Source organism: Bidens hawaiensis, unplaced genomic scaffold (genome assembly GCF_021521415.1).
Source record: "Bidens hawaiensis isolate Kalapana, Puna unplaced genomic scaffold, B.hawaiensis_p1.1 tig00027056_1, whole genome shotgun sequence".
In the NCBI taxonomy this organism is placed as follows: Eukaryota; Viridiplantae; Streptophyta; class Magnoliopsida; order Asterales; family Asteraceae; genus Bidens; species Bidens hawaiensis.
Window position 1 is genome coordinate 141,578 of NW_027494355.1, and position 26,525 is coordinate 168,102.

At 36.5% G+C, this 26,525-nt stretch overlaps 2 protein-coding genes and 1 long non-coding RNA gene across 3 annotated transcripts; 1 reads left to right on the top strand and 2 right to left on the bottom strand.

The window, feature by feature from the left end:
* Positions 1-8,798: 8,798 nt before the first annotated feature.
* LOC143574543 (uncharacterized) lies at positions 8,799-12,619 on the bottom strand. The gene is made up of 8 exons (XM_077059136.1): positions 12,544-12,619; positions 12,343-12,436; positions 11,174-11,293; positions 11,045-11,093; positions 10,460-10,559; positions 10,317-10,378; positions 10,170-10,228; positions 8,799-9,028 (listed from the first exon to the last, which is right to left on the bottom strand). Exons 1-8 carry the CDS (start codon positions 12,588-12,590, stop codon positions 8,921-8,923), a joined length of 639 nt encoding a protein of 212 aa, XP_076915251.1. The 5' UTR covers positions 12,591-12,619; the 3' UTR covers positions 8,799-8,920.
* Positions 12,620-13,139: 520 nt separating this feature from the next.
* On the top strand, positions 13,140-15,457 carry LOC143574544 (uncharacterized). The gene is made up of 3 exons (XR_013142614.1): positions 13,140-13,310; positions 14,342-14,554; positions 15,105-15,457. It is a non-coding gene; the product is annotated as an uncharacterized LOC143574544 (long non-coding RNA).
* Positions 15,458-19,396: 3,939 nt separating this feature from the next.
* Positions 19,397-26,387, bottom strand: LOC143574545 (alkaline ceramidase-like). Its single transcript, XM_077059137.1, has 3 exons — positions 26,300-26,387; positions 25,019-25,365; positions 19,397-20,029 (listed from the first exon to the last, which is right to left on the bottom strand). The coding sequence occupies exons 2-3, from the start codon at positions 25,270-25,272 to the stop codon at positions 19,516-19,518; spliced, it is 768 nt and encodes a 255-aa protein (XP_076915252.1). The 5' UTR covers positions 25,273-25,365; positions 26,300-26,387; the 3' UTR covers positions 19,397-19,515.
* Positions 26,388-26,525: the final 138 nt, after the last annotated feature.

A 26,525-nucleotide genomic window follows, 5' to 3' on the forward strand; every position in this document is an offset into this window, starting at 1 on the left:
AGTACGGAATTCCTATTGGATCAAGTGGTTCGTACGTATTATTGATTAGGTTTATTTTGACATTTTTTTGTTTATAAAGGTTTTCGTTGAATGATTAGCCCACAGTTACATTTAACTGGGCCTAATTTTATGGTTGTTCAAATCGCTCGCCGCTCGTTCGAATATTGCTTGGAAAATGCTCGCTCGATTGTAAACGAGCTGCTCTGCTTGGTTCGGTTTGTAAACGAGTCAAGCAACAAGCAAATGTCCGCTCGGTTCAGCTCGAACATTTTTAATTCATCTAACTATCTATATAATTACCTGCCATACAATCTTATGTGTCGCGCTCACTTCGCTCTCCTGTCCCTCTAAAGCCACCAGATTGATTGATTTTAAAATAAAGTATTCACATGCTTTCTTTCCAAATTCGTGGGTTTATATCATATAACCTAAAAAAAAATAATCCTCAGACTATCTAATACCTAACGGCCAACACTTCCCGCCATTCCTAAATCGATCATCCTAATCCGCCTCCCGTGTTTCACTGTGATTTTTCCTTTCTGGATGATCATCCCAAACGAATGTATGTTCACCCTAAATCAGTTTATATGTTTTGAATAATTCGATTTCTATCATAGTTGGATCTCCTGACATTGAAATCTTTTGTCAAACTGAACCAATTAAACGGGATTACGAGGATTGATTAGATGAGATTGGTTATGATGATGTAGGTGGGGTTCGTAAATAAGTGAATCATATTCATGAATTGGTTGAGTTACCATTAGGACACCTCTTTCAACACAATGACCCAGTTTTATGAGAAATCACGAAAATCTCTACTAATTTTATACTTTATAAACATTTAAAGCGTTAAACATCGCTGCAGAAATTATATTAATTCAATAGTAACTTATCTTTGGAATGCCGACCATCAATGTTTTTATAAACATTCAAGAACATAAACGAACTAGACGTGTGTTCGTATTCTTTCATTTATATAACAGTTCACTTACATGTTGTGTTTTTCTTTGTAATTGTTAATATGAAGACTTTTGTTTGGTGAAACTACAATTATATTATAAAGAGTAGATGATTGTTCTGACATGCACTTAGAAGAACAAAAGCTGAAATAGTCAACATTATGCTTATTTTTCTATTAATGCTAATATGCGAAATTGATGTTTTGTTTTTTCTCTTTGGTTCAGGTATACAAACTGTCGTTTTGGTTGGTTCAAAACTGGTTTGAGGATAATCGGATCCTGTTAGATACCGGCGTTCAAAACTGGTTTGAGAAGAATCAGATCCGGTTGGATACCGGCTTTGGGTTGAAATTGGATCAAGTATCTTACATGTAGGTATGTTTTAAGTTTTAACCCTTAAAATTAAAGCAGTTCTTTTTTCTTAGGATAATATATCTTAATATCTTAGACACAATTAAAAAAGTTGGCTAATCTAACTCAACGATGTTTGTTTAATCGATTCAATTTGACTGTAAAAGATCAGAAAACTTCAATTTGCGAATTGCCACTATGACCTCTCTCTAATAATTAAAAGTCTTTTTTTTTAGGATGATATGAAGTAATAAGTGTTAGTGGGTTATGGGGTAAACGATTGTACCAAAGGAAAGAAAATCAATTACATGGTGTATCCGAACCCTGGATTCAAACAGTTGGTTCAGAAATGCTATGATGACTTGGCTATGCATGATCGATCCTTATTAGTTTTGCAGGTATGTTTGCATGCTTCCTGTGTATCACTTTTATGTTTTTATAAACTACTCCCTCCGTCCTATTAAAAGTGTCTTATTTTGAATTTTCATAGTCTTTATTTATAAACTTTGACCTTAATTATATACTTTTTGTGTTATATAAAACTTGATAAAAATTATACCGATAAAGACATTTTTTAAAACATACTCAAATCATATAACTTTCATCAAGTGTTATCTAAAGCAAACAAAATTATTTAAGGTCAAAGTTTATAAATAAAGACTTTGAAAATTCAAAACATGACACTTTTAATGGGACGGAGGGAGTAATAATTTTATGAATATATAATATTTTAATAATTTATTGATGTGGTACACTTATTTGAGAATTAAAAAAATTAATAAACCTTCCATTTAGACATTTTAAACACAAACAGTATTCAAACATATGCTTTAAATTTCCACTTCCTCTAAACAGAGACCATTAAATATGCATTCCGTTCCATTAATCTGGCAAACCAGTTTTGTTATTAGATCTGGTCCAAACATACTTAAATAAACAGTAGAAAATGTAAAAACGAACCAAAACAGCGAACCAAACTCAGAAACCAACGATGCGGTTATGATTACAAATTTGATGGTTAAGTTATTTATATATGTGTGCAATTAACCAAATTAAACGTCTATTTTTTTTATTTGTTTTATGAATAATATGTAGACTCGACTTTAATGCATGTGCACCTGTTACTCATCTTCATCTCGAGACGTTTTTTATAGCAGTGGTTCTACCGTCATAAATAAGTTTAATTGTCATAGCTTTTTATTTGTATCTTATTTCGCTTACTGTTGTTTGTTTATTTGTTGCTGGGTATGTATTTACGGTTATGGCTTTACTCACTATTAGGGTTGTGAACATTGTAAAAGGTTTGATCTTCTTGGGGATTTTTTTTTCATAGGCTCTGTTGACTAATGGGTTTGAGATATCTTAAGTATTGATGCTTACATTCTCTATTTGATAAATTTAGCGTTCTGTTTTATATAAAGTTGTATTGTAGTAAGTAAATGTTAAGGGAATTGAATAGGAAGCTTTTAGAGGTATATGCATTAAATATGCTGTAAGGCCCTGTTACCGGTAGCCCTACTTTCGTGTTGGATTTACTCATAAACGCAGTTCTAAATATCAGAATTAATTAAAACATTCGCGGAACATTAAAAACATTCAAACCATTACATTCCATAACCATAATTCTTGTCTTATCGAGCATTCATAGTCATTTAAAAACAAAACATAGTCTTTTAACATAAAACATCATAGCAAAATCTTCAGATGCCAGCTTCGTCCAACTCTGCCATGTGTCATCCTCAAGCTACCTGCCTCATTCTACTCACCTGCGTGCATACTAAAAGTCAGCTACGCTGAGTGAGTTCTAGTTAATCACATAATCATACAATACCTTCTTACATTTCATACTTAACCTCTTAACTTTCTTTTATACACACATAAGTGCATATACTTTCATTCTTACCTTCATACTTTCTTTACATGCATAATCATACGTTTTAAAGAGCCTTTCGCCCTATAACCTCACAGATATTATAAGGGTCTGGTCCCTAACATCACAGATATTATAAGGGTCTGGTCCCTAACATCACAGATATTATAAGGGTCTGGTCCCTAACATCACAGATATTATTAGGGTCTGGTCCCTAACATCACAGATATTATAAGGGTCTGGTCCCTAACATCACAGATATTATAAGGGTCTGGTCCCTATTCGTTACCATACAACCATATCTTTCCTTCGTTTGTTAACTCTATCGCATTCATACGTATAAGCAAATACATTATACTTACCTTATACGTAACACTACAACCTGACAGTACGTGCAATATCCGAAGATCGTTCACGTACTACAAGCATTCATTCATACATTCCACATCATTCATATAAGGCATACACTTATCACTTAGGATAAGTGTATTAACAAACATATCGAGTATGCACACAGCCCCGAAAACATAACACAGAAGTGGGGCTAGAAACTCACCTGAATCCTGTTACGCTCTCCGTTAATCGTTATTCCCTTCTTGAGCTGTGCACGGCTAACTGTATAATATTTACATGTATCAATTAACTACTACTACTCATGTTGTATTTCTATCTTTATATAACCCACAACGAACGGGGGTCCGGGAGTAGCGCCCCTGGCAGCGGGGTCTAGGGGCGGCAGCCCCTAGCAGGGTCCAAGGGGCAGAGCCCCTGGCTGGGGTCGAGCTGCCAGGTCATCTTGGAAAAATTTTATTTCCATTAACTGTCTTAACACATTTTTCATTAGGTTTTTAATTTATTTTCTAATTTGCTAACTCCAGCGAACTTATCATTAAGCGAACTTAACAATAAGCGAACTTAACATTAAGCAAACTTACTGTAAGCGAACTTAGTGTTAAGCGAACTTATCATTAAGCGAAGTTAAGCATTGAGCGAACTTATCACCAGGCGAAGTTAAGGCTCGGCGAACTTAGCTTTAGGCGAAGTTATCATGGGCGAAATTATCAACAAGCGAAGTTAGCGATCGGCGAAGTTAATTAGTTAGGCGAACTTGCTTGCAAGCGAAGTTAAGCTTGTAGGCGAAGTTGCCCGGCTGCGCCTCTGTTTAATCTTAATCCCCAAAAATCATCATCGTTTAACTGAGAAATTCATGGGTATGGTATTTGACTAACCCGCGATCATTCCTATGGTCGTTTTTGGATAAGGTTTGACCCGAAAACACGTAAAGTTTGGACCTTTAAGTTCAAAACGTTCAATACTAGTGTTATTTATTAATCGAGCCGTTTCCATTTTCGGGTTCATTACACTCGTATTTATCATCAAGTTTACAACTTTATGTTTCGTTTATATCCGATCTATACTCGTTCTAAGTTTCAAGACTAAACATCTATAAAAACGTAATCTTTAGGATCAAAACATACCTTTTATACGTTCGGTTGGTCGCGTTTTGCTTGGTTATCTTGTATCTAGCTCGTATATGAGAGATCTATTGCTATTCGATGTTCGTTGGTCGTTTCACCCTCTTCCTCTCTCTCGGCCGTAAATAGTAATAAGGAGGCGTGTGTGTGTTTTTGAGTGTGTAGAGATTTATGAAAGATGGAAATGATAATTAGGGTTTTAGGATGGTTTAAGGGGATATTTATATCCCTTAAAACCCATGGACCTAAAGCCCATTTCCTTTAATCCATCTTAATTAGTCCAAGTCCATGATCTTTTCCTCATTAGACGTTAGTTAATATTATTAAACGCACGACAATTTAACGCAACTTTCTTTATTTATTAGAATATTTAGGATGTTACATATGCACTCTATGCAGCCTTCTAGCCATTTGACCCGTTTCTGATAGTGGGAATTTGCAGTTTTATAGATAATGAAGATCTTTGTAGGATACATGGATTACTAACCTACGGGCCCCACCTTTCTGCTGGTGCAAAGATCAAAATCGGGTTAGTAGCATGCAAAATTAGTTATTATTAATCAAGTATGATTTAATTTGATTTGTACTTGATATACAATATGCTCATTTTGTTGTAAAGTATGGTCTCTTTCTATTATTTTCTCTATATAATGGCCGGTTTGTATATTTGTAATACTGTTTGAGTGGATTTGTGTTATTTGGTTTTGCAAAATTAAAATTAACTCAACATTGGTGTTGTTTTGGAAAAGATTAGTGGGAAACGGGTTGTGTTTGTTGGTGATTCATGGGTTAGGACTCAATGGGAGTCATTGATATGTTTTCTTAAGAATGGAGTGGATAAGACGACTGTTTATGAAAATAACGAGAATAAGATAAGTAAAAAAGATTAGGTATATAGGTGTTTGGTTTAGTTCGCATAGTTTTATGGTTGGAGTTTTATCTCCTGGTTTTTTTAGTGCAAATTGGGTCGGTTCCTGAACACGCGACAAAGAGGCTTTGGTCAATAATTAAGCTTTGGCTATCTGTCGGGGTATGGAAGTGGTCTTTTTGTATCATGATTTGTCGTGTTCTTTTATGTTCGTTCATTTAAAATCTAAATGAGCCATTCAAGAACATAAAAAACGTAAATATGTTAGTTCATTTTCGTTTATGTTCGTTCATTTAAAATATAAACGAAAAGTTCATGAACATATTTGAACAAATGCAAACGAGCATAAATGAGCATATGTGTACAAATGTAAATAAACACAAACATAAACGAATATAAATGAACACAAACGAACAAATATAAAACATTAAGTAGATGATTAATTTAATGTTTCATTAAAAAAATAATCATAAATAAACATAACTGGATCAAAATATATATAAATTCTACACGAATATAACAAACTTTCTTATAATAAATTAAATGGAAACAATTAACTATAAAAATATAATTGCAAAATTATTTAGAAAAAAAAATTAAATAAACCCACGTGACACGCGGGCTAAAAGCTAGTTTTATATATATTTATATACTCATAAATATATATTTTGCCTTAATAATTATCTTGAATATTGAAAAACTAAATTTAAATATAATATCGAATATTTTCTAATACTTCAAATATAAAAAATAATTATATTTAGTTTTCAATATTTCAATATTAAAGATAATTATAAAAATAAGTTAAATATTTGTGCATATATATTTATATGAATAATTATTTTTTAATTATTAATTGTTTTATTACATTATATCCAACTTCAAACTTTAATTTTATCAAAAATTACAAGCTACTACTAATTTTTCTAAAAACTAATAATTTATTTTAATGCACATTATATTTAACTTCAAACTTGTTTCTTATAAAAGAATTCAAAGGGGAAAAAAAGAATAAAAAAGTAATGCTCCGAACTTGCTCGATACAGCTCGGAAAATACTCGGTTCGATTTTGGGTCGGTATGATCTTGGCTCAGTTCGATTTTGAGCCGCTCGGCTCGGTTCGATTTGAAACGAGCCAAGCAATGAGCAAGCTCTCGCTCGGTTCGGCTCGTCTCGTGAACAACCCTAACTAAACATATAAAACAATAAGGAATGTAATCCAAGTTTTGGTTAACAAGGGCTTACGGATAACATATAGGTTTGGTATCGTAATTCGGTTATGACATAAATCATAAACAAATCGAACAATAATAACCGGTTATGATTTCATTGTAGCTGTATTTGTTTAAATAACAGATATAACTAAACAGAAGCGTCTTAAAACCGATACTTATAATATTTTTTTCTAAAGTATTGTATTTTGTCAAATAATTTCTATTATGAGCTTGACTCATCATCTATCGGTATATCATTGAGCAGCACACACATCACTTCGTCGACAAGACCCATTCACAAGTGGAGCGTGTCATGAATGGCTTAGAATTAGCGGCCCCCTCTTGCAAAACCAAATTGTACCCTTCCAAGGCGAGACTTCAAACATCGCTTTATCTCCCACAATGTAATTAATCGGTCATCCCCTCTTCTTTCCAACTTTAAACATTGCTTGATCTCAAGCACGCGTTGTTCTTGACTATATTTCGAGTTCAGATAGCATCCAAACGTATTCTATGTTCGAAGATAGCATTCTTATATCATTGCACGTTCTGGCCAGGCCTAATTGGATGTTATAAATGAAAATTCGTTTCATTTGATCTCAGTTTATACTCACTAGTATGATTGTGGACGAAGGTGATTTGTAGACTGAACTATGCAATCACGCATTTGTAGTACTAAACAATGTGACAATGTCCGTTACTTTAAATAAATATAGAGAAAAATATATGTAAACTAAACAGTAAAAATAAAAAATAAAAATTAAATGATGCGGTGACCTTCAGATCTTCAGTCTGACGCTCTCCCAACTGAGCTATCCCCGCAACTTGTGTACCTATCCGCTTAATTATACATGAAGTATATAAGATTGTAACTCATCATAATTACTTGTATTATTATTATTATTATTTGTTAAAATAACATTATTTGGTTATTTACGTACACTTTTCTCACTAAACGAAATGAAGAACCAGGTTATAGAACTCTAAAAACCAAAACACACTTAATAAGTTTGGTTTTGACCTATGGCCGAAGTGATCAATATTAATTGCTAAACTCTAAGTCTAACTACATGATTACTTTTAGAACATCAATGATTGCTAATTTGTAGAACAAAGGAGTGTATTAGTTAAGTAAATTCAAACCAAACAAGTTAACTAAAAGCTGGTCAAAGTGGCATGTAGTGTAATTGTTAGTCAACTTAAGGGTAATATATTATTAGAAAAGGGAAAATGGTGAAGGGAGATCATGTCAATTTAGGGTTCAAGAATTATAGTGTTCTTCAACAAATTGAAGACAAAATTGAGTGATCACAAGCAATCAAGTAGTCTAAAACAAGAGAACTTTTGTATGGTTTTTAAGTTGTTTTGTCTCCCTTTTGATTGTTTTAAAGTGAATCTCCAGCACAATAACACACTTGTAAGTCCCCACATTCACCGTGCTGTGTTAATCTTAGGTCCGTTAAGCTAATTCTTCAGGAGTTACCTATTGTTGCTCACCAATTGGCTTCCATTTTGATATATCCATGTTTCAAATGTTATGTGCCAACCGAGCCATCTTATTGGTATTAAACTATTGTCTAAGAATACTGGGAGAAGACTTTAAAAAACTAGGAATTTCATGTGTAAAATGTTTCAACAGAGGCGTTTAGCATATGTGCTAGAGCCTTACGACTCTAGCCCTATGGTCTAGGTCCTAACATGTACTATGAATCTATGATGATCATGTGATCTTTTTGGTAGATCCGGATCATAGGTCTACCCATGATGTTTTTAATGTTTTCCAAATAATTTTGGTAACATAATTCAAGTTTAAATACCTTACATAACGAGTATATATAGTCAATGTTATAATAGTGTTCCATTTAAAAGGTCTTAAAAGAGCTAGCATGCTTTGATATTTTGAGAATTCCGATGACACCGGTTTTTGCTAATATCTAAGAGTTTGCGTTCATCGTATGATCACTTACAATAGACGGGTGGGGTCGATTTCACAGTTTGTGTAACATATAGGAACAGGTTCGGGTCCAACCAAGCAGCTTACTTACGTATTAATCGATGTAAAATTGTTGACAAAATAAAACATTTGTCTTGAAGATTTAACTGTGTTACAACCCGAATACCTTCAATAACAAAAGATGTAATCATAACTTACCACTAGTTAGCATCAACACATGCATAATAATTTAGCTGCTAAGGCGTTTTCTAAGCACGGCTTCGGCCCGCTGCTCAAATTTCGGTAGGACCCACTCATGCTGAACTATATCCAAACCATCTTTTTCCGCACCCAAACTCTGCCAATTCAATGAAAAAAATTATCAAGATTCATTTGTTCATGATGCAATATTACTGGATTAATGAGCCAACAACCAGTTTGGTTTAAAAAGGCGTGTACGTACAACCAAATAAGTTTTATTACAACCAGAAGTCGCAAATTTCTCATGCGTTTACATATAAACGTGTGTGTGTGTGTGTATAAAGTAAAAGCTGCAATAGCAATAATAATGCAAATACATTTGAAGTTTTTGTTTTCAAAAATGGTGTTAATGGAAAAAATGGTAAACAAAATGGGTGTTTTTCAATTGAAAATGTTTTCTCCTTAACAATAATAGCAAGAATAATTAATTTCATATTATTTATAAAATATATATATCAGTTTTTTACTGTATACTTTCATTCAAAATTTTTGGTTTCTTGAATAAATCCAAACATATATATGAAGAGAGGCAAGACAGAGAGCCATGCAAGGCTCTTTTTATAATTTAAAGTTTAAACTAATAAGTTGTATTTTACACTTTTGTTAAATTTTTTATTTTTATTGTAGTGTCGCTTAGTATCTCATTCTAATTTCTTTTGATTAACTATTCAATAACATCAATTCACGCATCGTTTTTATGAAATGTTTGATTTTAAGAGAGATATATGATTATTATATATTAATCAAACAAACTACATCTTTTTCCAAAAATATTTTTCATATGCTTATTTCAAATAAGAAACACAAATACATGGTAACCATCATGAGGTAATTGTAATATTATTATATATATTCCTTAAATACTATTTTTGAGATCAGCTCTTTTCAACTAAAATTCCATCATATTCAGAGCTCATTTTAACTCGGCTCAAGCCTTTGTCTACAAATTCTAAGATGAAATCTGAATAAAATGGATTTGAGTTGAAACAAGCTTATGTTAATTTATTACTAAATGACAACATTATAATATTGCAACTAAATTTGATAGTTACAATATTTGTGTTTCTTACTTGAAATGAAAAAAGAAAATGTTGTTAGTTTGCTTTATTAAGATATAACAATCATAGATCTCTCTTAAAAACAATCATGTGACGTACATTGACGTTAATAAATTGTAGAGCAAAAGAAACTTGATAATTCCAAAATCATAGATTCATAATTCATTCAAACATGTGTACCTTGGATGGATCAAATCCAAATCCACTCATTTGCATCATACGTTGTGTATCGTCTGTAGCTGCATTGTTAAATTACCGCTTAATAAATAATAGCTGAAAAGACATTATTAACTAATTAGAAATTAAAAGTTCAAATCACATACTAACCGTTTTCTTCTCCAAGAATAAGACTAAATAGACCTCTCAATCCAAACAGATTAAGAAAGTACCTGATAAAAACAAAACATTTGACAATTTATAAAGAATTAAAGAATCAAAGAAGCTAAATTCATATACTCAAATAAGCATACCAAGAACGACTGCTGACATAACTGACATCAACTGTACTCAAATCAATCCCGTTTTGTAACATGGATCTAAACCTCTGAGTTAGTGGAAAAGGTATCTTTGCTGGATAAACAAACACATGAATTGAAATCATCAAATTTAATTAATTAATCAGTATATCAACTTGGGTTTAAAAAGCGGGAGACATTACTCTATGTACAACCAAATAAGCTTTATTTACAACCAGAAATTGCGCCTCTCCCATAAACCAAAAAGCCAAAGCAAACGAACCGAACACTAACTAAAACCATCTGTTTAGTTTTATATTTTTGAAAAAAAAAACAAACTTTTAGTTCGGTTTTGCATGCAATTGAAACCGAAAAAATCGTGCCGAACCGAACTTATGAATTAAAACCGAAAAAGCCATAATATTTAAGAATTTCATGAACAGCATAGCCCATATATTTTAGCCAACATCAATTAGTTATTAATTAACAAAAATATTTACGCCCACAATCATTATTGTGGGAAATGGTAAAACCGAAACAAGTAGTTTTCAAAACCGAAGTTCGGCTTGAGCTGAAAAGTACATGAGGCAAACAGCATACCTGCTACAAACCCGGAAAAGAAGAAGTTAACCCATGCAAAAGTGAGAGTCTGCGCACGCGTTAGGGGGGAATAGGATCAGATCACATATATGAGAAACAGAAACTTATAAATAATGTAGAATAGTAAACCTGTGGTATGATCATTGAAAGATTCTTCTTCATCATATCCATAGCCATATTCGGATCCGAAAACATCTGCGCCTGCGGATTCGCAGCCTGGCCCTTGGGAACATGAAGCAAACCATTCTCCTACAAAGCACAGATCAATATCATCCATATCTAATTACCATATAAATTCACTTACAGTAACATAAAAAATCCCTAATTAACTTTTTTTTTTTTACTTTTTAATCACCTAAAATATCGAAGTTTTATATAATTTACTATAAAACGATTACAATAAAGTGGCAGGCAAACGGGCAACAAGTTGCGCCGCAACCCCCTTTTGAACAGCAAAGCCAATCCTGCTAAAAACGAAGCTTTGGGACCTAGAAGCTGAAGAGGTTCCGTGTACGACGTGCTGAACCCTACTCAAAAATTTCACAGCCTCTGGAGCCAGAAAACCAAATGTATTCAAAGGCAAATGGTAGAAAGACATGTTGATTATCTAAACAAGCTTTCTCGTGTTTAACAACTTTGCCCGATTCAGCCTTCAACGCAGCCTAACCCACAACAAACCCACGGTCCCTGAGCCCAACAAGAGGAGACACTCCTGTAAGATGATCCACACAGGCGTGTTTCCCCCCTGCCCACCCGAACACAAGAACCACAAGTTTGAGGATCTCAACAAAGAAGCACACAATTTACTCTAAAATTTCAACTTTCAGAATCTAAAATCCAAATAGTTCAACCAACAAACCGAATCAAAACAGCTATAGATCAATGCCATCCGACTATCATATGAGTTTGCTTGTGGTAACATATAAAAGCCGCCCTAATTAACCTAACCTAAAAACATAAATTTGAGAGATGTTAATAGAGAAGCATACAATTTACTTTAAAATTTCAACTTCCAGAATCTAAAATCCAAAATTCAACCAACAAACAGAATCAAAACAGCTATAGATCAATGTCATCCGATTATCATATAAATTCACTTGCGGTAACATAAAAAAAGCTGCCGTAATTAACCTAACCTAAAAAGATAAACTTGAGGGATATCAGTAGAGAAGCAGACAATTTACTATAAGATTCAACTATAATATCCCTAAATTCAGTCAACAAACTGTATCAAAAGAGTTAATCCCTAAATTAAACCAACAAATTGAATGAAAATAAGCAAAACCCAGTAGCAATACCTCATTGGTGTAATAAAGTTTGCGAGTACGAAAGGATTTGGGAGGGATGAAATTAGCAGCCGATCGAAGGTTTCGAGCCCTAATTACAACCTGCCTACAAATCGAATGATTCAGTCAGTTGTTAGATATGGATAGAAATAATAATAATAATAATAATAATAATAATAATAATAATAATTGATTAAAATTGATATAACTTACCCTTGTTTGATGATTTTGGAATCAGGTAATTGAGTGGTACTACGCATGAGCTTGGAGACGAAGTAACGTAGAATTCCGATGACCACTGACAGTCTCTGATCGCCAACTCTTCCGCCATTCTTGATCGATCACACTTTCACTTCGCCTTCTTTCTTGTTTACTCCGACCTTTGTTAGTTGACTTGAGGTGCACTTTGTTTGTTTTATAATTTTTTACTTTTTTTTTTGTTCGGCTTTTTAGATTTATTTTTTAAGTCGGGTTTCTTGATTTTGTAACGTGCTAAATGTTAATAGGCTCAATGAATTTATAGGCCCTGTGTGTATACATCGGTTAATTGAATGGAATTACACAATACACTGAAAACAAAACTTAATAAATAAGTCTGAAATCAAACTAAACGACCTATTCCGATTGTTTTAAAAAAAAACAATCTTTTAAGTATGTGAAATAATAAAAAAAAAAAAAAACACTAGTTTCCATTCCAATTCTTAACAGTTGATGCCTGGTGTGCTAAAAGTTAAAACCAACAGGCGAATTCAATTGAAGGCAGGCAGCATCATCCAATCCAATCCAATCCCATGGCTCAAGTTATAAACATAAGCATAAGCAGCCACCCAAATTCATCCACCAAAACCCTAGCAACCGGATGTTATCATCGATCCATCAGTCAACAACAGATAAGAAGCCATAGCTGGACCACTCTTCAACGACACCTCAAATCCAACGGCAAAGTATACTGCCTATTCTCAGATAACCGTAGCAGCAAGGTATGTGTCATCATTTCACTTCAATTACTTTATTTATTTTGCTTCAGTTGTGATTAATTAGGCCTCAATTTGTGTTATTCTTTTTGATGATTGGCTGCTGTTTTCGAGTGTTATATTATATTAGCTTCAGCTTTATTAATTGCTCTAGGTTCAGTTCATTTTATATGGCTAGTAAACTTTGATACGAACCTGTTAACACGACACAGAGTTAAACAAGTCTATGTTTGAACCTAAAAAGTTTACTGTCTTACACGTTTAAGATACAATTAACTTCGTGTCTAAACAGGTTAAACAAGCACCTGTTTATAAGAATAATATGAAGTTATGAACTTTTGGCAATTTTTGTTTCTAAACATATGGTGATCTTGACCGTGTCCCTAAACAGGCCGCATCATGTAACCTGTTTCTAAGCAGGTTCGTGTATGGAAAAAAGATTTGTCATCGAGTCGTTTTTGTCTCTAGCACCATAGGTAACCGTGTCATGGCTGATCTGTTAGGCTATATGTAGTGGAGGCCTGGAGGGGCTACAAAATGGGGCGATTTATGCCATTTGGCGCCCAATCAGCAAATGGAGAATTTTTGTTTTAGAAGTGTAATGGTGTTGTAGTCCCTATATATATGTATATATATCACACACATTTGAATATAATAATAATAATTTCCAAAACAACATGAGAGGTGACAAATACTCGTTGCCCCCTCCCCCCCCCCCCCCCAACTTATCGCTTGGGGTGCCGGTGTTCCAAAATTTTGTAGCCCCTTATCGGCTGTTTTGTCGCCCCGGTATGCATGACCTTATACCATTGGAATATATGGTGTAAGGGAAAGATGTTATAGTCACTCCATGAATAGATACAACAATACGTTTGATTATTAATATATTGTCATTATAGTAATATTGTTTCTAAAGTCTTAACTAATGTATTAATTATGAATCAAAATTTCACCATAAAAGTGGGGCCATGTGTACCAAAATTGCCACCTCAATCTGAAAATGAAATCATACTTTTGTTGAAATTAATTTGTTTCAGGATCAAGCGAAAAAAGCCCTAGAAAGTGCACTTGGTGGGAAGAAAACCGAGTTTGAAAAATGGGACAAGGAAATTAAGAAGAGAGAGGAGGCAGGTGGAGGCGGCGGCGGTGGCGGAGGGTGGTGGGGCCGATGGTTTGGTGGGTCTGATGGTGAGCATTTCTGGCATGAAGCTCAACAAGTCGGTCTTACTCTCTTAGCACTTGCTGTTGCGGTAAGTACATTATTCTTCCCCTCTTTTGACATTTAATCGCCATTTCTGGCAGTTAATCAGTTATCATTACGGGTGCAAACGAGAGCTCGGCTCACTTAGGTTAACAAAGACAGACCTCGAGTTTGGTTCGCTTTGAGTTTTATATCCAAACTTCCAAAGCTCGAGCTCGGTTAGAAAATTTTCAAGCTCGAGCTTGGCTTGGGCTCAACTAGTTTATTTTTATTGACAATTTAACTGTATACATATATAATTATTTATAATTTTGTATAACATAATATATATTATTTAGTTATTTTTTTTATTTTAATTATGTATGTAATTATTTTATTATGTAACAGTTGATTATTAAATTGAACAATCTTATTATATTTACTGTAAATAATTTACATGAACAATAGGCTTGTTTAGTCTCACATGCTTAATCTAGCTCAGTTCATGAAGCTCGGGCTTAGACTCATTTGTAGGGTATTGATAACCGATTGATTTCGGTTAACTGGTTTACACACATCCATACACCCACTAATTTAATGTGTATATTTTGCATTGGCAGTTTCTGATACTTGCAAAAGGTGATGTCCTGTTCGCGGTTCTTCTCAATCCATTGCTGTTTGCTTTACGGGGCCCGAGAAATGGATTTCGTTACATAGTATCGAAAATCCGTAGACTACCTGCTTCTAAATCCGATAACGTTCCTAAACAAGAATTATACGCTCGTACTTCCGCCAAAGAATCGGTTGCTAGCAAATGGGCTTAGCGATTCATAGCTTTCGTGTTAATTGTTTTAAAGTTACGATTAAAGTTTTGTATTATCTATAAGAGATAGGTTTGTTTCTGGCGAAAATGTTTAGTCATGAATTTGTTTTATGGAAAACATTCAAGTATTGTTGATGTTTGCTTCTTACAGTCATCAAGTTATTTACGTGTTCGGGTTAATCCGCATATAAAACATATTATGTTAGCCGATCCAAAAGTTATATATTTTCAAGTCGTGTAAAAAAATTGCGGCCACTAGTTACAATGTGTGTGTTATGATTATGTCAGATCAGCATGGATGTTCTAGTCTTTGCTGCTTCCAGCATTAATTCACTTATGACTTAGACGACCCGTTTTGACCCACCTGAACCAAAATGATAATTTTTCAACAAATCAGATACCAGCCCACTTTAGACGTGCACAAAAAAACCGGTTCCGGAACCTAAACCGTGGAACCGACCCGGAACCGGTTCCTGTTCCTACCCGATGGACCCAAAACCCGGTTTGGGTATTTTTGTACCCGAAAATCGGACCCGGTTCCCCTATTTGTATTTCCTCATCGGTTCCTACCCGGTTCCTAATTGTACCCGGTTCGGTTCCTACCCGAAATAATCGGTTCCGGCGGTTTTTTTTAAAAAGTCAAACACAGGTCAAACTAGCCGTTAGAACCGGTTCCAACGGTAATCTAGCCGTTGGAACCGGTTTTTGAGACACAAAATAGCCGTTGTAACCGGTTCCAACGGTAATATAACCGCTGGAACCGGTTTTTGAGAAACAAAAGAGCCGTTGGAACCGGTTCCAACGGTAATATAGCCGTTGGAACCGGTTCTTGTAGCCCAAAAACTATATATAAGTTGTTTTCCATTACTTGTTTCACCACCAAACTCAAAAACAAACTAAAATACTTCTCCTTTAGCAAACCCGTTACCCGACCATCCAACTAAATATTATTATGGCACCCATCAAAAAAACTAACAAGAAGGCTGTTTTTATTGAACCCGGTCCTGCTACGGAGGACCCAAGGGTTGTTACGGTAGTCAACCATACCCGCAACGAAGACATATGGAAGAATTAGGATTTGGTTGTGGATGACGAAGGTTATCAAAAGGCTCGTTGCAAACTATGTGGAGCACTACTAAAGCACGATTCCAACTCTACTTTGAGAAAGCACATCGAGAAGCCATATTGCAAGGCGTTGAAAGGGATTGACGCGAACGATCAAATTGACTTGGGTAAAGATGGTACACTATTTCGTTACAACAAGACTCAAGTTCAAGATAGAATGGCAAAGTTCGTTATTCAACGAGGTTTTCCGTTTAACCACTTTGATGACCCGGATTTGACGTCGTTGATTCGAGAAACTCTACAACCGCGATACACACATGTAAGTTGTACTACCTTAAGACGTAATTGTATCAAGTTGTGGGAGTGTGCTAAAAAAGAGTTAATCGAGTTTTTTCATTCTTTACAAGCGATGGTTAGTTTAACTACCGATGTTTGGTCGGCCCCACACGGGTTGCCCGAATCATACAAATGTGTCACCGCTCATTGGGTTGATCCGGTGACATGGCAATTGATGAAACGCACCATCGCTTTTGAAAACTTCCCGTTCCCACATACCGCCGAAAAATTGTTTGAATTACTTGATGAAGTTATAACGACTTTCAACTTGAGAAATAAAATATTTTCGATTTCGTTTGACAACGCTTCAAACAATACTAAGGCGGCCGAAAAATTTATCATTAAATATTCACCACCTTGTTTCGGGGATTCTTTTCATGTTCGATATGTTGCACATATCATCAACTTGGTTGTTCAAAAAGGTCTCGACAATGAAAACATTTGTGAGGATTTAAAATTCTTTAGACTTATGTTACAAGATGTCTCCAAAAGTGGTAAAAGAAGACATCTTGAATATAAAAAATATTGCAAGTCGGTTGAAAGAAAATATTTGGGGCCAAATTGGGACGTTCCAACCCGTTGGAACTCAACTTGTCATATGCTAAAGTGTGCTTTTGCCCAACGCCAAACTTTACAATGTTTTCATAACAATCTTGTTGATGAACGCGAGGCCGATATGCTTCCGGAAAGTGTTTGGGTGAATGTCGGTTTTTTGTTGGAGTATCTTGACGTGTTCAAAACCTCAACAACAAAGTTATCGGGAGTCTATTATCCTACTAGTTGTTGGGTTTTGTAAGAATTGTACTACATGTCTTGTACTTTTAAAAACTTTGCGGAGAAGAACAAACTCTTCAAGAATATTGTTGCGGTGATGAGGAAAAGTTCTTAAAATATTTTGAAAACATACCGCCGGTCTTTACTTGTGCGGCCGCATTAAACCTGTATTGGAATGTTCATGGGGTTGAGACAACGATTGATGAAATATTCGACAACTTGGATATGCACGAGATCGACCCGAAGTTGTCGACGGAAGCGAAGGAAAAGTTCAACAAAAACCTTCAAGACCTTTATGACCATTATTTTCAAATGTATGGTCCAAGCATGAGATCGTCTTTTGTGAAAAAAACAACTAGTAGGCCGTGCAATGACCCACTTATAAACTTGATGAATGCGGTTCATGAATCGGCATCTAAGAGGCAAAGAGGAAACATACCAACTAGCGAACTTGGTCGATATAGTGGAGCAAACTATGTTGAGGGCGCAACGGTCGACGATATTCGCTCTATTGATTTGTTGGCTTGGTGGAAGGGAAAACAAAACGAATTTCCCGTTCTATCCGCCATGGCTCGTGATTTGCTTGCCGTACAAGCCTCAACGGTTGCTTCCGAATTGGTTTTTTCTCTTAGTGGGAGGGTGTTATCTATGCGAAGAACAAAATTAACTCCCGAGACTCTATAGGTTTGCATTTGCCTAAAGGACCATTTGGATGCGGTGGATCGTGTACAACACAAGGCGAACTTTGAAGACGAAATACCAATAGAGCGTCTATTCATGATGAGGAGACGGAGGACGGGGTTTCTTCCGATAACGAAGACGAGGGTGAAGACGAGAATGAAGACAAAGAAGAGTTGTAATTTGTGTTTTTTATTTGTTTTAGTAAAATTATTTGTAATAAGTTCAACTAATATTTAGTTTTAATTTGTTTAATTATAACTACTTTTGTTAGTCATGATTAATTTTTTGTTAATTTTTTAATAACGACGAACATTTTATTTATTTAAACAATAACTATTAAAAACATTATTAAAACATAAACGATACTAAACATAACAACTAAAACTAAAAAAACAAAGTCCGTCGTTTTAATCCGGCGTTCTACAACGATTAAGCGTTGTCACCGGTGGTAGATGCTTGGTTTGTAGAGCCGGACGACTCTCTCACTTCCGCTTTTTTAGCATCCAAATCTCTTCTCTCGACAATACTTATTCGTATGTTTTCGTAATGTCGAGTTGGACCCTGCTTTAAGAAACTTCGAGCAATATTTGCAACGAGCCATCTCCTGTGAGTCGGTCATGAGACACAAATCGTAATGAACCCAAACATCGGGGCATCTTGTTGTTTCGATCACCATAACAACGTCGTCATTAGTTGCCATTTGTTGTCGGTTTAAGCTTAATTATGTTTTGGAGTGTGTTTTATAGTTTTGGGAGTGGTTTAACAAGTACACAAACATACCTTGCTATTTATAGAATGAAAATTAACTAATTATAGTAAAAAAAAACCGGTTCCAACGGTCAAAAACGGCTATATAGCCGTTGGAACCGGTTTCTAACGGCTATATATTTGAATTTAAAAAAAACCGGTCACCGGTTTTTTACGTAAAAACCGGTCCCGGTTCCTACCCTACCCGGTTCCTAAAAGTTGGCATTTCTGGGCATCGGTTCGGGCCGGGAACCGAACCGGTTCCTGACTGGAACCGGTGCCATTTCCTACCCGGTGTGAAAAAAACCGGTTCGGATTTTCCAAGTGTACCCGATTTGTGCACGTCTAGCCCACTTTTACTGATCTAATTATGTAAGTATAATCCTCATTACCAGTAAAAGAAACGAGCAATATATTAAAACAGAACAAAAAACAATCTTACACTGTTTAATTAAATTCTAAACAAATATGTTACACCAAACCAAACTACAAGTTAATTTAAAACTCTAAATCATAATTAAAAACCATATTGAAAACAAAACAAATTAAGATATCACCCGCTACTTTTGCAGGCCTTGTAACCCATTATCTACCTCGACCTGCACTTACTGCGTCTTCGGTTTCTCAATCTTCACATACGGAAGAATCCCCATAGCATAAACAACCTTCGGGCTCCATTCCCTTTGTTGGGACCGACAAAACATCAAAAACGTGTTTGCAAAGTAAGAGTTCAAGCCCATTAACACATGCCACAAAGCATGACCCTGCGGGTTCACGGGCCAACCCGAAACCCGGTTGCAACCGAACCGATCAACTAACCAACACAAGCTACCGAGCAAAAGGGTTGCAAGGTAGAATTTTGCGAGGCGTTTTGCGGGTATATCTTGTGTGTATATGTAATATTTGTACACACGCGGAATGCATAATAAGCATAACATGATGTAATGGATTTTGAACCCAATATTGAAAGGGGTCACGGAATGGAGGGCGGCGAACAAGATCCCGTATAGGAAGAGGAATGTGGGCATGGTGCTTCGGTAATGCCAGTCGGGCGAGTATAAGATGTAGATGTAGAGGAGCATTTCCCATACCATAGGGGTCTCATCACTTTGTTGTTGACTGCAACATTATATGATTATAAAACCCTAATTTAAAGAAAATTTTACAAAATAATAATCAAGTTTCCCAAGTGTTTCATTAAAGTTAGTCAAACTAGTCAACTTAACTTTTATCTGGTTTTCTAATTTCAGTGTAGTTAATTTTAATAAAAGTTATTATTTTTTAAATTGAGTGAGGCAAATGTAATATATATATGAATCTTGTTATTAAAATGTGATGATTTTTTTTCTAGTTAACTTGAAGTAGGAGGAAACAGTGAAGAAAGAAACTTCACTAAACAGTAATCAAGTTTCATAATTTGTTAATTTGAGTCAAATTTTTTATTTTATTTTATTTTATTTATTTTTTTTTTTGAAATTTGGATGACTTCTTTCATTATATAGAAACATAGATATTGCATCAACATAGCAGGTAGGCGGGCAACAAGCTGCCGCCACCCCTTTCTGAATTGCAAACCCTAACCTGCTAAAGACATACCCATGCCCCTTTGGAGTCGACACATTGCCATGCACAACCCGTTGGACCCTGGTTAGGAAACGGATAGCTTCCGGTTCCAAGGAGCCTAAGGTATCAAAAGCCAAAGAGACAAAAACATGTTGGTTCTCTTCGCAGGCTTTAGCATGTTTCTCCACCTTCTTCGTTTCAGCCCTTTTCATTGCTTGCCCAGCTACAAACCCATTATCCCTCAAACTAGCTAAGGGAGATACCCCTGTGAGGTCAACACAAGCGTGTTTTCCCCCTGCCCAACCAAAGACGAGCAAATCTGCCGGTCGTAGAGTGGATCTCCCTTCCGTGGGGTCGGTAAGGAAGTTTACGGGGGCTTCCTTTTTAGCTGATGTCCCAGCTCGCCTTAAGATGTCCCAAAGAACGTCCCGCACCCAATCATGTCGATATTTGAACCCAAGCATCTCCTTGCAATGAACCGCATGCTCTCCGAATTTATCCAGGCAAGCCTTACGGCAGATCGGACATGTTTCGTCTTCTGGGTACATTGGGACCATCAAACGGTACTTAAGAATGGCCCTATACTCGACCGCAGACATGCTTTGGCCCAAGCCATTAATCGGGATAACGGTCAGAAAATCTTGGGCATGAGGACCTTGTAAGCATTCAATAACCGCCTTCTGTCGGGGGGACAATCCAAAAACTTCTCCCAGGCTCTGAGCGATTTTGCCAAAAAGGGCATTCGCCAAAGTTTTTTGAGGCTTTGGTGGAGCGGTGTCCATATTAGAGAAACCGCCAATGTCAAAGTCTGGGAGAGTGCCATTTAGGCGTTCCAGGGCCTGCACGTAGTCTGAGTCCAGGTCGAAAACTCCGCTATTCCTTAAGATGCGATTCTTTAGCTTCCAAGACTGAGCCCTCGACGCTACAAAAGCGTAAACCCCAACATCATGAGCCGAAAGAAGGCCTAAACCCCCTAAGCGCATCGGTAAAGATGCAAGTCGCCACTAAAGATCACCAAAGAACGGGCCTTCACATACAACTATATCTTCGATGGCTTCTCGAAGTCCCTTATCAAAACAGGATACCGCATCATCCATCATATGGGGGTGGCATGTTCGTAACCCAAAAAGCAACTTAGCAACCCCCATGCAAGACCTAAGCAGGAGGAGTTCGCTCTGGGGATCCCTAAGGCAAGGTAAGAGTTTCATAAGATCAACCGCACGAGATGCTCTCCGCCTCGCCAACTCCTTAATAAAGTATGGATCTCGACTAACAGCCCCTCCAAGGAGCTTTACCCCTCTCTCTGGTCTACCAATCCCACTAGGGAAGAGCCCATCTTTGACTTTCACCCCATTACACGCTGGCCAAAAAACCTCGGTTTTCTTAATATTAAGTTGCAGCCCCAATGATGGCCCTTCCGAGCTGATAATGTCTAGAGCTTTAGCAACTTCGTTGGCACCACCAATAATAGTCCCATCATCCAAGTACCAAGCATGAAATGGGAGGTTACAGTCATTTTGTACCCGGAGAACAAGAGGGTGTAATGCTAAGGCAAAGAGGAGGGGCCCAAGGGGGTCTCCCTGTTGAACCCCAGTAGTAGCCCCTATACAGTCATCACCAACGTACAACCTAGCCGGCTGGGCATAAAGGAACTGGACCCATAGATAGATAGACGGGCAATGATGATGAATCTCCCGGAGAAGGGCTGTGCGGTCGACCATATTGAAGGCGTTGGAGAAGTCCACAGTAAGCATAGCTAAAGAACCGTCCGCGTGAAAGGAGTTAAGAAACCGGTTCGCGCTGTGAAGCACCGCCTCTGCCCCATTAGGGGTCCCCACCCCAAACTGAAAGTCCCCTAAATACTGAGTCATTTCCTTCCCAACCATCTTCATAGCCACTTTAGAAACCAACCTACGCCAGATAGCCCCCACAGCAATGGGTCGAATTCCATTATCCGGGTTTATTAAAGGGGTAAGGGGGGCCGAAGCAATAAACTCAGCGAGCACCTTGGGACACAGACCCCCTAGCCATAAGTTGACGACTTCAGTGATGGCTGAGAGCAAACCCATGGAAGTCACTGATCCCTCACCACTAAGAGCGTCCAACAAGTGTTGCGCCCGCATCCCGTCTCTCCAGCATGAGGTCCCTTTAGGAAATGATCGGATACATCTAAGCACACAGTCCCCATCCACAGAGAGAGTAGGCAAGGCGACAGAGCTAGAAGGCAAGGACGGAGGCGGCACCACTGGGTGTTTATCAATGAGGGCTTTCATGGTTGAATCTCCGAGAGGGGCAACCCCACTTGAGCATAATACCTTGACTGCAGCTGTGAAATGACCATCCCTGACTTTCCTGAGACATTGTTTAATATTGAGGCTGTTTTCAGAACCCTCCTCCCCTCCCACCTCTCTTTTAGAAAAAGTGTTTCCCCCCACGTTATCAAAGAGAGAAAGAACCAAGTCAGCAAAACCAGATCCATCTTTCCACACATCAAGTGCTTGCTGAATGCTACTACATTGCAAAGACTTTCGATTCCCTGAACCTCCGTTCCTGCCTAGTGGAAGGTTTCACCACCCTTAAAGTACAACGTGGCAACAATAGTAATTTGACCCAATTCTCAATCGAGCCTGGTGAATCCACTACCTTGCGTAAAGCGCATGCCAAAGTCTGAGCAAACGCCAAACGACAACTTGGAGGGATGCTCTTAACCGTTTGAATGGGAAGGGAGAAAACCCGTTCCAAAAGGGATACATCCCCAACCACTCCTACAGATGGACCTGGGTCCCTATCCACAGACACACGATTAGGTTTCTGGATCCCAACGATGAATTCTCCAGCATCTCCAGAATCCACAGAAAAAGAATAGACACCATTAGCATGCTTGCACCCCCTGCTTAGGGCATGCAACGTCATGCACCTCCCACATAACCATTTATCCCCCGCCCGAAGGGCTTCCCCAACATCTATAAAAAGGTCCAAATCCTTGGAGATAGCATCTTTAAAAGGTTCTTCCGAGTATCCGTTTTGAAATGGGTACTTTGCATGTGCTCAAGTAGGCGGAAAAACCCCGAGGACCCAGGTCTACCATCCTTACACTCGTGGAAATGCTTAAAGGGGCATGGCCTTAAACCGTAAGTGGAGCTAGGACCAAGCCCTCCTGTATTTACGTTTCGAATTCTTTTTATGGTAGCCATGTACACACGAGAACAGAAAACAAACAAATCACAAAAGACACCGGACCCCTAAAGACCCCGACTCGAGATGAGTTAGAGCAAGAATCAAAGACCAAACCCCTCACACTCGAAGGAGGGGAGCAACTACGGGTTGCTCACCCCCCATCTAGCACCCCACAACAACCGCTAAGGCATAAGAGGAGGACGGTATAACTCCAAAATAAAGCATAATGGGTAGAACTCCAACTCAAAATACCCCCTTAAGCACCCAAATGCAAGTAAACAACCTTTAACTTGTCCGAACGTAAGTCGTAATTTCGTCGAACACCTGGCGTGCAACAAATATTAACCACCAATTAATTGGAATAATCAAGAATATAGCAAAGGCCCTCAATCAAGAATAATCAAGAACCTGCCAAAGTCTGCCAAAGCCATGGTTCTCCAATGTAGCAGTGTTCCTATTATAAAAGAAACTGACACTCCACCAATGATCAAGAACTGATTTGCTGCTGTTAAACAAGCCTCTTAACTGTTTCGGTGCTATTTCCGCTATGTAAACGAGTGCAATTGGATGAGAAGCAAACCAGCTCACATGTTATAATGTTGGAGAGAAAATGAAAGAAGAAAATAAAAAATAAATAAAATAAACTTTTATATTCAGTAGTTTCCTCTAAAACCAATAAATATATAAGCCAATTACCACTTTTTGACCAAGATTCATATATGTTTCATTTGCCTCGCATAATTTAAAAAAAATTTACATTTGTGAAAAATTTTAACTTGAAGTAGGAGGTAATGGAGAAGAATGCAAGCTAACTAAATAGTAAACAAGTTTCATAATTGTTCAATTTAAATCAAATTAGAGAAAAAATAACCGTTAAACAGTAACCGGGATTCATGTGTTTCATTAGCCTCACTTAATTATAAAAAAAATACATATGATTAGAACACCAGCTGAAAGTTGAGTGACTTTTGAGGAACAACAAAACGTTTATCGACCTTACTGGAATACTAAACAATAACCAAGTTCAAGGTTGTTCAAATTAAGCCAAACAAAAAAATTAAAACCACTAAACAGTAACCAAGATTCATATAAGTTTCATTTGCCTCAATTAATCATTTATTTTTTTAACACTATAAAACATTAGAAGTATTGGACCATCTAATAAAAGTTAAGTGACTTTTGAAGAACAAGAAAGCTATGATTGACTTTAATAAAACACTAAGAAAACTTGATTATTACTGTATAAAAGAAACTCTCATCTTACAAAAGTTCAATCTTCCTATGCCCTGTGTGCTAAACTTTAGCACAGAACGCATAGATAAAAAAGTAAGTCAAACAACAAGCACATGTTAAAAACGGTTTACTTACACATGTTGCAATGTGGCATGATACATCATGCTTCCAATCGCAAGCGCCATATTTGACAAATGTAGAACACTAAACCTCTTCTCGAAATGTTGAATCAACGAGCTTAAAAGACCGATTAGTGCCAAAAGAATGCACGGGATATTTGATATGGTGTTATAAAACTCGGCAACGTATGAAGAAACAACATAATTCTTCTCACACCATTCATGGGACGATGTTACCGGGCCCCAAAAACTTGATATACCATCCGCCATATATATGTATAAGTTCTCACAAAGCAATATGTTGCAACTATCTCATCAGTTTCAACAATTTGCTTTAACTATTTGAAGCATCAGCTCTTATACCTGCACTCACATTGACAAGATAATTACAATTTTTATGTTTTTCAATCACAGTGATCTACAAACTATTTCAAAACATAAAACAGTAAATCCCATACAAATCGAGTAACAATATTCTAAAACAGTGATTTAGAGTACAGGTTCGAGCTCGGCTCGTTTTGACTTACGAGAGCTCAAACTCAAGCTCAGCCCGTTTCAAGTTCTGTTTTTAAAGCTCGGGGACTCGACTCGTGAGTCGTTTTGTCAAGCTCGAGCTCGGCTTGCGAGTCGTTTTTTCAAGCTCGAGCCCGTGTGCAGCACGTTAAACGGGGTCAGGCCAAAATTATAATTTTATATAAATATATATATATATATGTAAATGATATAAAAATATATATAAAATTAATTAAATAACTAATAAATAACAAAAGAGCCGAGCTTGTGCTTGACAAACTACTCACGAGCCGAGCTCGAGCTTTACAAATAGAGCTCCAAACTCGCTGAGCTTGAGCCCTTTAAATTAAAATGAGCCAAGTTTGAGCCTAAACGAGCAATTTCATTATCTGATACTTAAAAATACACAAGGCTCGACGAGCAGATTGCACCGTTAATTAAGAGGCAGCAATTTCATTATCTGATACCGGAAACTAATAACCAGACTAATTCAATTCAAATCTCATATATTTAACCTAAAAAGTCAAATAAATTCCAACATACATAATTGACCGTAAACACAACATGATTCCAGCAAAACTATCTGATAATATCATATTATCATGAATCACTCAGATCCGATGGTACAATGAAAGGTGTTACGGTAATTGATAATTAAACAATAATAATAATAATAATCCGTAAATAGGTAATTAAGTATATTGAAGCCCTAGATCATTGCGTGGAAACAAATACGTGATTATTATTATTATTATTATGTATGTAATAAGCAAAGCAAACGGACCTTGATTAGCATTAGATCGTTGTTTGGTATCTGAGTGATTTATTCGATAATAATCGATCGGAATGAATGGAGAGAAATGATAACTCAATTCTATTGAGCAATTTTTAATACAATTTTCTTCAAGTTTATACTAAAAATATATCCGATTTTAAAAATCCAAACTTTTATGTACTTTGTATTAAAACATTTTATAGCATTCTAATTAAAATAAAAACTAGTAAATAGA